Source organism: Trachymyrmex cornetzi, unplaced genomic scaffold, assembly GCF_001594075.2.
Source record: "Trachymyrmex cornetzi isolate Tcor2-1 unplaced genomic scaffold, Tcor1.1 scaffold380, whole genome shotgun sequence".
Lineage (NCBI taxonomy): Eukaryota > Metazoa > Arthropoda > Insecta > Hymenoptera > Formicidae > Trachymyrmex > Trachymyrmex cornetzi.
In genome coordinates this window covers 181,792-196,421 of record NW_017298535.1, presented here as the reverse complement: position 1 = coordinate 196,421, position 14,630 = coordinate 181,792, and the positions used below count along the sequence as shown (strand labels likewise).

Below are 14,630 nucleotides of genomic sequence, written 5' to 3'. Positions count from 1 at the left end.
TGGAACTGTATGGGATTTCATGGACTCTTTCACAATCGATGAAATTATATATCAGTCGATAAAATTCTTTCACGTGTTGTTACGACATAACTCTAAAAATGAAGTTTTCCAGAAAATGAATTTCAATCGATTGTCATTTTTTAGTTGTTTGTTACAAAAAGAATAGAGAAATAAAGAACACACAAAGAAAGGAACTTTTTTTTTTTACAATCGGTTATCAGACCAAAATTGCATTTCAAATTTAATATTACAAAATTTTTTTTAATGCAATTTTGGTGTAATAACTTATAGGAACTGTAGATAAATAAAAGTATATTCTTTCTTTTTGCAAGCAACTAAAGAATAACAATTTTTTTAGTTATGTCATTGTAACAAGTGAGTGAAATGTAACGAGTAAAATTGTACATTATATTCCTGTGCGTTGTAATGAAAGGAATTTATTTCGACGGAATTTTAACTCGGTTACAGACACATTTGATGCAATCGAGTCACAATAGAAAATGTGACGTGCGCAATTTTCGCTGATTGCGAATGAAAATCGATTTTGAAAGCTTTAACGAGGTAACGGGTGGATGAAATATCTAAGGGATGCTTCGTATTCCGTTGTAACGTGCTATTTTAACTGGGAGCGACACGGTTTTCTTGACGCGCAATACACTCGAGATCTAAAATGGACGTCGTCAGTCCTAGTTCGTGTCGAGGTTCGTGTTAACCGGAACGCTCTTCTCCCTCTCTTTAGCGCTCGCTGAGTGGTTAACGAAGCCCGCGTCGAATTCGCTACACGTACAAGCGGCGTGCGTGAGTGTAATTGTGGTACAAGCGTGCCGTGCGGTCTCTCACGCGTGCTCGCTCGCATGGCCGAACGAGCGAGCGAGCAGGCTCTTTAAAGCGCGCGCAGAAGGTTGACACTATGCGAGAGAGACGGACGGCTCTTATCATTTTGTTAGACTTTACCCTTGTCTTTGTTGCGAACGGACAAGTCGCGCTGCGAATTCAACACGTGTAAATTTCGATTCGACACGTGCAAATTTCGCGGATGCCAGGAAGAATTCTTGTCGGTAGCTGTTTTCCTGCGAGGAAACGACGACTAACAATTTCGAGCGTAATATTGTACCTTGCGAATTATAGAATTAGTGGAGGCAATTTTCACTAAATTATCGTATATTGCAATTTAAATAGTTGTTTATTTGTAATTGTTACGTAAAATTGTAGTTGTCTTGCGTTTTAAATGTAATACGTACAATTCATTATAGATATCGTTCTTTTGTTGCAATAACGATATAATTAAAAAATTAGTTTTACTTGTAAAAAGAAACGGAAACGTATTCTTTAAAAGAATATATATCTAATATCATTCCTTCATATAATTAGTTATTATATTGAAATTACGTTTTAAAATTAATATTACAATATTTTAATGATTCGAAATCTGTAATATTCTAAAAAATTTTGCCTTTCGAGTTGATATAGTTGTAGCAAATGTGAGTGTGTTTGATTTTGTCAAACTGTACATTTTATGAAAAATTTGAAATTATAATGCAAAGAATATTATACTGAATGTATTATTTTAAAATTTAATTATTTAACTTTTTACTGCTGCTAATTATACACATAATTGGCAACACTTAATTTAATTTTTCAACTGTTAACTTTAATAGCGTTAAAATGAATTTAAAACCGTGAAGTACATTTCATGCAATGTATTATATAGTATATTTATCTCTCACAAATTGCCTTTATTCGCCGCAGTATAATTTTTTTTTGCTGTATATCGTAATGCAGATATAAAGGAGTCACATGGAGTTGCTGTAACGGGCGAATAAAATCGGCTACTTCCTTTCACATCGTCTCCTCCCAGTCCGATAGCTATAGGGAAAATGATCGCGCATTAAATCGCCGTATTATTCGACATTCGAACGTCACGCTGACGTCGGCGCGTGCGACCGAGCCGAGCTTCTTCGTGGAAGCGTCACACACTTCATCACGTGGCATGTCGTAACCGGCCTCCTTATCGCCAGCTCCATTTTCACTCTACACTATATACTATACGAAAACAAGATTGCATCCAGTTATTGATTCTACAATGCGTTACCCTTATCGCACGTTACACTACAAACGTTGTTCCTCGACATCGTTCTTATTTGTCTTATTGCTGCTCTTAAATTTCCACCGTGTTCAAACATAAACATTGTTGAGAGAAGTCGGAGACACCAGAGTAATCTATAATATAATTTTTAGCAATATAAGATACATATCAATCGGAATCCTTCCTTAGTTTTACTTCTTATCCCACATCCTGATTATTTGCTTTTATAGTCGAATTACTTCGTCTGTTCTAAAATGATATTACGACAAAGTCACGAAGGGGGTTGTAGGAGTTCGCCAAGTACATGGAGCTCGTTCGACGTTTACAAAGTAACGAACCGAGCGGAAAGAGGCGTGCAACGTGCTTGATGTCCCTCGTAAAACATGGCTACGTTGTTTTATTGGTCGACCAAGAAGACGATCTCTTCGTGGTGGGTGGAGTCGATAACGCAATAATCCTTTATCGTGCAATTGAAAAGGATGAGACAGGGTCAGGGGAGGGGGAAGAGCGGAAAGAAGGATATTCTTTGGTCATCGGACGGTCCGTGGACGATGATGTTTTTACGAACCGACGACATAAATCGACTTACCCATGAGTCGGATAAGGAGCAGGAGAAAACGGTTTTATCCGTTCGAAGCACCACTAGTGATTCTTTCGTAGTTTCCTTTGCGTTCTTTGTCTTTGCAGGATTTTGTGGTAGAGTCAAGGAAGAGAAGTAAAAGGCCACTGTTGTAAAATATACTGAGATAATACACTGTGTTGGATATTAAAAGAGTAATGATAACCCAATCCCTTGAATTAAATAACATTTTGTTATTTTTCATTTCTATGTGTATCAAAATCAATCCATCTCTATAGTTGGATTGCTTACTTTCAAAGTAAACAACGTCTATATTAACGTATGCACTTAGTAAATAATAAACTAAATTTTAGTGAAATTTAATATGTTTAGTAATATGTCTATTTCTTTTTTAATTTATATATATAATTAAAACAATGGAGCTAAATTGTTTTTAACGACATATTGATTAGGAACAGTGCCGACCTACAGAAATGATTAAAAATGACTCAAATTATAATGTGACATTATGAATTTAACAGTGCAAAATGCTTAACAGCGTTGGTTTTTATGATTAAAAATACATATATGAATTATGTTATGTTGTATGTATATATTTTTTTAATAGATATTTATAAATATAAATAGATGAATATTCTAAAGGACTAAAATATTAGTCTAAACTACTCTAAGGAAAAACTGTTTAGTACTTGAGACTATAATTGTATGATAAATAAAATATGGTTAAGAACTTCATTTTTATAATTAATATTTTTGCAATGTTAGTAATAATAATTCTAGAATTATAGTTCTACTAAAGAAATACGTAGTTGGGACCGAAAGTAGACCTTATAAATTATAGTTAACACTAGATAGTACCTCAGTGAAAATCGACATAGAATATAAACCATAATAATATAATTATTAAATTATGATAATTGCAGTCATTATTTTCTCTCAGTGCAGAAACAAGTTCGTTAGCTATGAATTATTATGAATATGAATTATTGGTAGAAGCAAGGTACAAGTGTTATAAATAGAATTATATAAATGGGATATAAATGAGATATAGAGAGAAGAAAATAAATCTAAAATTTTACTTTGATACATTTTAATGCCTTTCCTCGCTCATTAAAAATTCATTCAGTTCTATTTTCTTTTTTATCTTTTCTTCGATGTTGCATACAATTTGGAAAAAAAAATATATACTTGGAAAGAGTTATAATTTAGAAACGCAAATAGGATAGACGATTTGCCGTCGTCACAAGAGCAGTGTGAAAGCTTATTGACAATGTTGGAGATATAAACGCGAAAACGACCGATAAATCGCGTTGAACGGAAGCAAATCGCGGCATCCACCGATGAAAACGGCGATAGCTGAGACCGGTCTATTACGTGTAATCCGGGATTTAAAGTCAAGACGATGGATCGAGACGGATTAGAAACTCGAAGTAATAGACGTCGAACGGATGGGCGAGAAGGTATGCGGTTAAAGGCAGATCAAGTCGGATTTTCGATTCATGTTTCGTTCCTTTAATCACCGTTTATTCCGCCTTCTATATTAATTTCACTTTCGGCTGTCTTTACATGCTCGAAGATAGTGCGCGTTTCCTTTCGTTCCTCTTTTTTTATGGTACACTGAAACTTTTAGAGAGATAACAGAGTTATTAACGTGAACATATCCGAACTTTCGTTTCATTCGTTTTTTATCTCTATGTACACGTGATATGTATCTATATAGGTATTAAAGTACTTATGTCGTATCATTAAACTATTAGATTACCAATTAATGTATATTTTGTTTCGACCCTCCAGGGTACGCTTCTCCCTATCTTTCTCTGTCGTTCCCTCTCTCGTTTCGTGTATCTTTCTCTTTCTTCTTATCGGCGAATTGCGAATCGCAGCTGGCGAGGACCGCTTTAAATCATCCCTTTCTCATTACCATTTCAAATGGGCCGCGATTAACGCGAATTAATTATCTACGATGGCAATAACCCGCCTCCGGGGCGGATCGGAGCGCCATGCCGCTGCTGTTAAACGTTCGTTCGAACGACGAGGAGAAAAATCTACCTCGAGGTACATTCGCTATTCCGATATTGAAAAAATATCGGCTAATTCGGCCGGTACGTCGGCCGCGAAAGAGGCGCGAATTAATCCACGGAGGATTAAATCGATCGCGACGCTCGTTGGGAATTGAAAACGCCGTCGGAGAATCGCTGGCACTTAAAAGTACATTAATCGAGTACAATAAAACTCGGAGCACACGCGGATCTCGTAGAGACTAAACGATAATGGGCTGCAATAATCATAGTAAGGCGTTTATCCTAAAAATGATTTAGCTTATATAATATAACAGTCCTTTTTAAAAGATTAATATGGGAAACAGACTTTGGGAATAAAATCTCTTTTCTCAATCTTCTTGAAAGTTTATTATCTTTATTTGTCTGCTGTGTATTAGCAGTATAATACTAAAATATTGCAACAGGTGTTACCTAATAAAAAGTAGATTCTGTATCTGTAAAATCTATTGTTAAAAGTATAGAGAGTCGTAAATGAAGATGTATTTAAATTAATGAGGCGACATGTAGCATGATAATCTCTACTAATAAGAAAGTTAATTTGATACTTTGTGATACGACTATATATCCTTATCATCTGTTGTATTTTCTTTTGAATAAATAATTCATTATCTATGAATGATGATAGATCATCGTGCGCGCAAACACAACAATCGCGGGCGCAAGAACTGATGATAAAAATAGCGAACATGGAAATCAAAAAGGCAATCGATTTCGCTGCGAGAGCGAGCAGTGATTTCGGTACGCGGCTCTCGGTAGACGCCACCGTCGACGGCTGATTGTGCCGGATTGTTAAACGAACATTTTTGAAAACTGTCCGATCCATTCCTCGCGCGGGGACCATCCGGGTTTCGATCGCGCAAATAACCGACAGAGAGGAGTACGCTCGCCACTTGTCGAGAGCGGTTCGAGCTCGTTAGCTCGATGAACTTCGACCGTTCTGTGACAATATTCCCAGATATTCAATAAAACCGAGCCGACCGATGTGCCGGCTTGGAATTTTACTTCCTCGCGCGGATTCAGGATAGAGATATTTTGGTATCTTTTTCGTTTTTTTTTTCCATATGAAGAAAAAAGCTGACTAAAGAGAATTATCTCAATTTAAATATTTGCGTCGAATTTCGTTTAGGATGAAAAAGCACGAAGAACTAATATTGTCGAATCAATAAGAATAAAGTTAAATTATGGAACATTGTTAAATAATTAGAACGGAAATTCATATTTAAAAACGTGTGAAAACTTTAGAGTTAAAGTAAATTGAAATAGGATTATTATAAGTGGTCTAATTTTGAAGGTAAATTTATTTATCTATGGGATTTTTTTATTCACATTTGTTTCACGCATTTTTATGTTAGAACGTTACGAAATCGCAATTAAATGCGAGCGACACTTAAAATGTGCAGTCTGTTTTTTCTATTGGCATCGATTTAGTTAAGAGTATACTTTCTAGCTAGATGTAGCGAAGCATTAAGTGGCGCGGTGGAAAGAAAAAGAGAGACGGAACCCGACGACACGCGGAGGGACGTCAAAGGTATTGGTCGAGAAAGTATCACGGTGAAGAGACCGTATTCGGCCATAGAAATACCCGTGTGACTAAAACGTACCATCTAAATATACATGTGCCACGGAAAGAGCAATTTTGTTAAAAAATAAAAAATTTATCTACTCATTTAGGGTTTTATAATCGGCCCAGTGCTGGGTTATTACTGGTTGCCACAGTTCAGGCAAACTACTGACGCAATATTTGGTACGTACTGGATGATAACTTGGAGCCAGTATTGGCCCAGTCATTTTAGAGTTATTTGTCAGTGATGATCTAGCATTGGCCAATACTGGTTGATAGAATTTTGGCCATTATTTGACGGCCAATCATTTGCCAGTGATGGGCCAGTATACTGGTTGACAGAACCTTGATCGTCAGTTGACAATCGTAGCGTTGGCTAAGCGGTTAGTTTCGTTGTAACTGCTGGCGACTCTAAATGAGTAGATACAGATCTGAAAATAATGTTGTTGGATCATCAAAATGATTTTGTGCACTGAAAGAAAAGATTGGTTGCTGCAGCAAATTAGATGGTAAAATATAGCATAGCATTTTTAATTGACTACAACAGCCAATTTCTGGTTGTTGTAATCAATTTTTGGTTGTGTCAGTCTATCCGCAATGTCAGTATAGGATTTCGATTGGCTAATGCAACCAAAAATTGGCTGCTGTAGCCAATTAAGAATGCTATGCTATATTTTACCATTTAATTTGCTGCAGTAGCCAATCTTTTCTTTCAGTGTGGGAATCTTAAATATGCTGAGCAATGCTACAAAATGTTTTGATATTTTAGTAATCAATTTTGTTATCCTATCTAATTATTTTGATAGTCAAGCAAAATTATTTTCATATCTGTATCTAGCTGAATTTTTAGATTCTTCAGCAAAATTGCTCTTTCCGTGTGAATGTATGCGCGAAAAGGGATTCTGCAGTGGCGGCAATGAGATAAATGTATCCCAGTAGCGCAAGCGCGCACACTCTACGACAAATAGAGTCGTTCTTAACTTCGCTCGATTATATTACGGGTCTCGAGAAATTACCGAGTCGCTTACATGCACGACCGGGGACGCGATTAAACTTTCCGTCGGATATTTCTCGCCGTCACGAATAATAAGCAGGCTTGAATTAATAAGAAGGAAAGACGTCGCGTTCATCGTGGAGGGAAACGAGGGAACGCTAATTATAATTTGGACTGTTATTTTAGCAAACGGGATCGTATGATTTCGATTATGTGAAACGTGTACGACGAAAAATGTATGTCACAAGTGTTTTTACATTTTGATATTTTTGCGTATACAGTAAGAATTAATTGCAGCGACATAATACCGTAGCCATAAAGACGTCAGTTTATTTTCTCGTAAGAGCATTGGCAATAATAAAAGCTAAAGAAAAACTAACAAAATATTAATTCTTCGTCGGCAATTAGAGTCTTTAAAGGCACCATCAATATTTTAATTATGAATTTTGGTAGACAAATTTAAATCTGCAAAAAATAAATAAAATGCAATCTGACTTCTTTGATGATAAAAACTCTGTTAAAGCTTTTATAAATATACCAGAATTTTTTTTAGGCTTTGTAATCCAAAATAAAAAATCTACGCGCTTTGTTTCTCAAAGATATCTTAGTAATGAAAGAGTTAAAATTATTATTGTCATGCCAGCGGAGGATTAAAATTGTTATAAAAATAATAAAAATTATTTTTCAGTAAAATATTTTAATTTATTTTTTGTTATGTAAAACGTTTATATAAATATGTGGAGGTGCTTTATACTTTGACCAAGGCTAATATTAAAACGTCAAAATTTAGCTGAAATAATATAGTTAAACAGTTAAATTCAAGAAATGTATTAAATTTGATTTTAATTTATTATTTACTAATTATAAATGCATACATTAATATAGATGCTATTTATTTTTTATTTAAACAGTTCAATCATAGATGGGTTGATTAGACCGGGTGTGGCGAAAATGAAAGTTGGCGTATCTTTTTCTGAAGCCGAGAACAATCTGGGAATAGAAAACTATCGAACACGATAGTATAATTCCTTAGCATTCATCCGTAATTAAACGATCGCGGCGAACAGTGATTACTGCTGGTACGTTTAATTTGCATGACAATGCAGCGATTCGCTCATTGACATGCACGTTTCGTTTCGCTTGGTGTATTTCGACTATCGAGAAAGTATCGCGCTTTGGCAGATCGACTTCTAATCGGAATTCGTGCTTGCTTTATGGAAGAAAACCCAGATTTCTGACAGACCGTTTACGCTGTGAGTGTCAGGCTCGAAGTAAAGATTATCGTTTTACAAATGTAAACGTCCTCGATATTTACCCCGATTTTTATGATACTTAAACATTTCATGTTGTGGTGCGTAGATTCTTATCTCAGTTTCTTAATTTTACAATGGATAAATAAAATGTGTATACATAATAGATATAATTGTAAACTGTTGAATAAGTATTTGTATCGAATCTCTATATTTTTATATATTTCACGACTTGATAATTTATACGGCGATTTATTCATTTGTCGCAACTCGCGACCTTTTGCACTGTTAAATATTAAAGGATCAAATTTAAACCAGTTCCTTGAGTTAAATAATATTTTATTATTTAACTTTATTATTTTTAATTTTTAAGTGCATTAAATGTATTTTAATATAAAAAAATGTAAAAAAAAAAACAACCAATCTCTCTCTAATCAACCCATCTATGGTTGAATTGTTTAGTTTGAGGATAAACAGCTTTTTTTAAATTAATGTGTGTACTTGGTAAATATCTAATAAATTAAATTTGAGTCTTCAATATATTTTTTGAATTTAATTGGTTAACTATATTGTTTTAGTTAATTTAATGACATATGTGGTTAATTTAATGATATATATCGTTAAATTTTATATATATATTGTTAAATATATATAGATGTATATAATTCGACATTAGACTTTAACAATGTATTTTGTATAATGCATATTTTTTTCTTTAATATTGGTGCTTCCTGTCAGAAAAAATACTTCTCGATTGTTTATTACGTTTATCTTATCTTGCGGAGAAAAGTTTCTCTATCTTGATTAAAAAATGACATGATACTTTACGGCACTCGCGTGTTTTCCCGCTGCGCGTGCATTATTTATGTTAATGCATTCGGAAAAATTCTGCTGCGATCGTACATACATACCTATCAGGACGCGTGTCATTAGCATTTACTCCTTGACAAGTCGTTCAACGCGTATCGGATAACGCACATACGAGAAAGAAAACCATCCCGGTCGACCTTTAAATGTCTATATGAAGCACTTTTCGCCCCATACTCGCCATTTTGATTACGTTACATGTTGCGAGTTGAAATACAAAAATGCGAGTAATTTATATATGCGGTACTTCTGAAAGAGAACATTGCTGTGATTTATGAAATAGTCTTTCGGAGCAGAGAGACGAAGTAAAATTTTATTATATTGAAAATGATACGCTAGTTTTTATGCAGGTTAATGTCAATTTTTTAATTTAGATTATTAAAACAACTTGATCTATAATTTAATCTTTATTTTATAAATTGTGAAAAAATCCATAAATTATTACATTCAGATTTCTATATATTTATATTTATTTCAATTATGTAGAAAAATTATTTTATATGTTGATTAACGTATAAGATTATTATTTTTCTAACGTAATCTAACTTATAATTATTAATTGTTAATTTAAGTAATTATTACGATCATCCTTGCTTATGAGTGGCAACGATCGTTATAAAATTGTAGTGTTCCGTTTGGTACGTAATATCGGCGTCACCGGAAACTCAGCTAAACAGGTGTTTGCGCCAGCTGCGATTGCCCTCGCTATACTTCGTCACGAATCTCTTCCGTCCCTGTCTTCGTCTTTACCTTGTCTTGACTCGTTCGCTTCCATCGTTGCTTCCTAAAAGGCTGGTAGTTATTCTCGGCGCTGCGTCATATAGACGAATTCCACCTTCGTGAATTCGCTTTCCGTGAAAGAAGAGGAGGAGTTCCATCCTCCAAAGCACTTTTATCCGCATCTTGATAATTAATATCGACAAATTATGCCGATAACAATAAATATCATTATTTTATAATCTAGAAAATTTGATAGAATAAGAATGATAGCAATTCTACACTCAGGGAAGTTTAGGTATTTATAGATATAATTATGTGTTACTATAATTATGGTTATTACGTTTTAATGTTAGTAATAATAACTATATGTATAGTTCAATCAACAAATTATACCTGTAGATAACATTGAAAATGACTATAAACTATATAGTTAAATTATAGATATTATAACCATTTTTAACAATAATTTGTAGTCATTTTAGTGCCAACTATATATATTTATTAAATAGGACTATACATGTAGTTATTATTATTAACGTCATAGCAATAATAATTATATAATTATGGTAACAATTATATCAATGCTACTATATAATTATTGTCAATACTACTATATAATTATGGTGATATGTAATTACACTGTAAAAAACAAAATATTAATTTTAGAGACATACAAAAATGTTAAAATTAACACAAAAATGTTAATTATATACTGTAAAAAATTATACACTGTAAAAGATTAATATGAAAAAGATGAATGTAAACACACTCTATAAGAAAAATTATACACTGTGTGTAAAATAAATTATATATGATTTTCTCTTATAATTATAAGTGTGCCACGTACGTGGTGTGCATTGAAATTGTTTACAATTTCTAAATATGATATTAGATTGTAGCATCCTGTTATACAGAAGCGATTGGAAGAAGGAATGTTAAAATTTAATCCAAATCAAATAAGGTATTAGATATTCCAACAGATCCTTTAATTCTGCTGATTTGTGTGGTCTTGCTAACTTAATAAAGATAAAGAAAGAAGTTTATGCTAAAATTAATACTGACATTCAAATTAATACTGACTTCGCTGTGGGAACATTTTACCCGTATCTTATATGAATACATTTGGAACTAACCGGACGATAATTTTGGTTTTCAGCGTGGAACGGGACCGGCTTCGGGAGCGAGATCGACTGGCCCGCGCGGCGATGTCGGTCCAGGCGGAGCAGGCGGCTGCGGGAAGTGGTCCTGATATGAGACATCATCATCATCACCATAACCACGCGCATCATCACTCCAACATACATCTGTCCACGCATGACGCTCTTTCGCTCTTCCGTGCCCCCGTTAGTGTGAATATATTTTCCATTTATTATTCTACTTCGACGATCGGCGAAACGATTTTTTTTTCGCCACCGTCTGTTTCTGCATGCATTCGCGTACGGCGATATTGATCATCTTTTTTCGCAAATATCTGACGAGCACTCACTCGTTTCAAAAAGACGTAAAAGATATTCCTTTTACGTTTTTTTACTTCTAAAATATTCATGAAGAGTTTAGTCATCCTGTTTAAGTCATCGTTATTGATATTTGCACGTTGATTTTTTATGTGACTAATAATTTTAAATGTAGCTACGCGAGTGTCTAATCTAACTAACGCTGTATCATGATGAAATATTTTTTCGTATTTTTGTGTAAATTAAAACAGCTACTGTCTGCCGGCCATTAATTTGTTATCAACGATAATACTTTTTTCTCCTCTTTCCTCTCTTTTTCGATAAAGAGAACAGCGTCATGTGTCAGTTAAATTGACACACCGAACATTTTGCGGTCTTTTTTCTCGGTGAGATGATGCCAAAAATGTTTCTATACGGGGAAATGAAGGTAGCGACGAATACCGGCCTGTCGATCAATTTCGCCGCACACGATTGCATCTCGCCGCGCGTCCATTTAACGATCGTACCGAGTTCTAAAACGAGCTTGTGAGTTTATTTTCTTTTGTTAAATACCATTTTATTAAGCACTACTGTTTGCTTGCTATTTGCGGTGGTTGCAAAGCCGCGAATAATTAATGAGCGAAAAAATCGGGCTGACGTCCGTTTCTTACGATTTTTCTCTCTTGTCATATTTATTCAAGCAGAATAACCCAACTTCACGTTGTCTGATCGCTTAATGGATCTTTCTCTTGCGTTTTAAGAGCCATTTCGCCCTTTCTCGCCCTGTCCTTCACTACCGTCTAGCTAGTAATCGTAGGCACCTCGCCAAGTAGATTCACTGACCGCTTCAATTAACGTTAACCGATAGCTTCCCCCACCAGTCTTGCTTTGTGTATAAATTCGTGGTAATACGAAGAGTGTTTAATGAATTTGCTCTCAACCACATTAACGCTACTCGATTTAAATCTGTGTATAATTCGAATTTTCGCTTGCTTAAGTATATATTGAGAGGACATAAAAATTACAAATTTTACTCTTTAAAATTTTTGGAGTGGTGTCTACAAGGGGTAAACCACTGACCAAAATTGTATACACCAACGTCTACTAATGCCTAGTAATGCCCAAATTTTATGCTCACTAATGCCCACTAATGTCCACTAATGCCCTAGTAATGCCCATTAATGTCTTAGTAATGCATAACCTCATTTCGCTTATCATAATACACAATTCTTTTAAGTAATGTCCAGTAATGCTCCAAATTTATACACCGTGATCCAGTGATACCCTCAGCGGTTTATCTCTTGGGTATCTAATTTTAAATAGTGACAAAGAGGAACAATTGAGCCCATGTTGAAAAGAAGTAGCTCAATTATCAATTTTCAAGTGTGAGGTTTCGCTCTTTAGAGTTAGATTCCACTCCAAAGATTTTAAAGAGTATAAACAATGGCCAAGCATTATGTCACAGTAACGTATCTTCCGATATTGATATGCGGAAAATTCCAATTACTCACTTAAGACATAGCTTACGTGATTGCCATACAATTTAATCGGAACATTATCGTTTCTTGGAAATCTTTCTGCCAACAGAAACACGATTCAATGCGAACATTGTTCGCCAAGAAATAACTCTGTAGCTTGACGAATCGCGGCCTGGAAAAACGAGTAATGTAATTATCTTTGCCAACCGAGATCCTTCGCCTTCGACCTCGAGAGGCTCCAATTCAACCTTTGCGACAGCCATTGTTCAAGACGATGTCTTCGTTACTTATTACTCAGCGTTTACGTATTGCGTAACGCAACGTGGGCGTTAGCGCATCTTAATGTATTCATTTTGCAAGACATTCGGTTCGTCTCCTCCCTCAAACTTTCTCTTTGTGCATGCTGAATCCTTCATAGAATATTTCTGGGTTCCTGAGTAGTGTATCCATCCATAGATCCTTAAGGCCTTCTGACTTTAATTTCAAATCTGGCACGGTCAATAGTGGAAGCTACCTAAGGAAACCCTACCAGGGAAACCTCATACAATCGTTATGGCCAAGTCAAGAACCCGTCGGAATTTGTTTGTGACTCGTAAACATGACCTTTTTCCTCTTCTTTCTTTCCTTCATTTTCATCCTTGGCTCTTATCCGCACAGTTCTCCATTGGGATTACTTTCGAAACTTGTTTCTAATCTGCGATGCTTCAGCTAGAAAAAAAGATGCTTTTTGGGGAATCCTGCCATAAGTATAAATTGAAAAAAGTTTCACTTTGCTCTTTCTAAGTGACTATTATGAAAGAGATTACCTTAGATCCGAGAAGTAAACCGCTGACCAAGATTGTGTACACCAATGTCTATTAATGCTCGGTAATGTCCAATTTTTATGTCCACTAATGCCTTAATAATGCCTATTAATGTCCTGGTAATGGCCATTAATGCCCTGGTAATGTATAACCTCATACCGCTTATTATAATACACAATTCCCTTAAATAATGACTTTCAAACTGGATTGCATTGTTCATTATGTTTGAGATTTTTACGTAATTATTTTGATGATACAACAAAATTATTTTCAGAGTTAAGTATAGCTAATAGCTAAATTTTTAGATACTTTATCAAAATTATTTTTTTTGTTCGTACTCTGTTATAGATCTCTAGTTTTGATGATAGCAGTTTTGAATAGTAAGATTTTACGGATAATAATTCTTATACGTGCAGTTTCCTTTTTACAGATAGTCGTTTTCGAGAGTAAAAACTCTTATGTCGAACGAAAAGAGATCATTTTATTAAAGCGACGGTGATAATAACTGATAGAATGACTGAAAGCAATGATAATAACTGATAGAATCGCACAAATTTCTGGTTGAAGTTCTCTATGATTTTACAACCGGTCTACGACGTGATATTAAAATTGACATTTGAAATGTTAATGACTTCGGAATCGTTATACCGTTTTTCGGGTAGTGTTTTTTACACGGTAATAGAAATGGAAGTATTCGGAACTTTTCGGCGTGATAAACCGCTTAAATACATAACAGCATTCTCTCATTACACTCGCGCGACACTGCGCCTCGACTTTGGATTGCTAATACTATTTTTT

The 14,630-nt window shown here is 34.7% G+C and overlaps 1 protein-coding gene across 5 annotated transcripts in view; it reads left to right on the top strand.

Annotated features, from left to right (window-relative positions):
* lilli (AF4/FMR2 family member lilliputian) overlaps positions 1-14,630 on the top strand; it is a 273,330-nt gene that overhangs the window by 109,432 nt on the left and 149,268 nt on the right. For all 5 annotated transcript variants that reach the window (XM_018511570.1, XM_018511571.1, XM_018511569.1 and 2 more), the window contains exon 2: positions 11,275-11,467. In XM_018511570.1, coding sequence (XP_018367072.1) covers positions 11,275-11,467 — 193 coding nt within the window. The remainder of the gene's footprint in view (positions 1-11,274; positions 11,468-14,630) is intronic.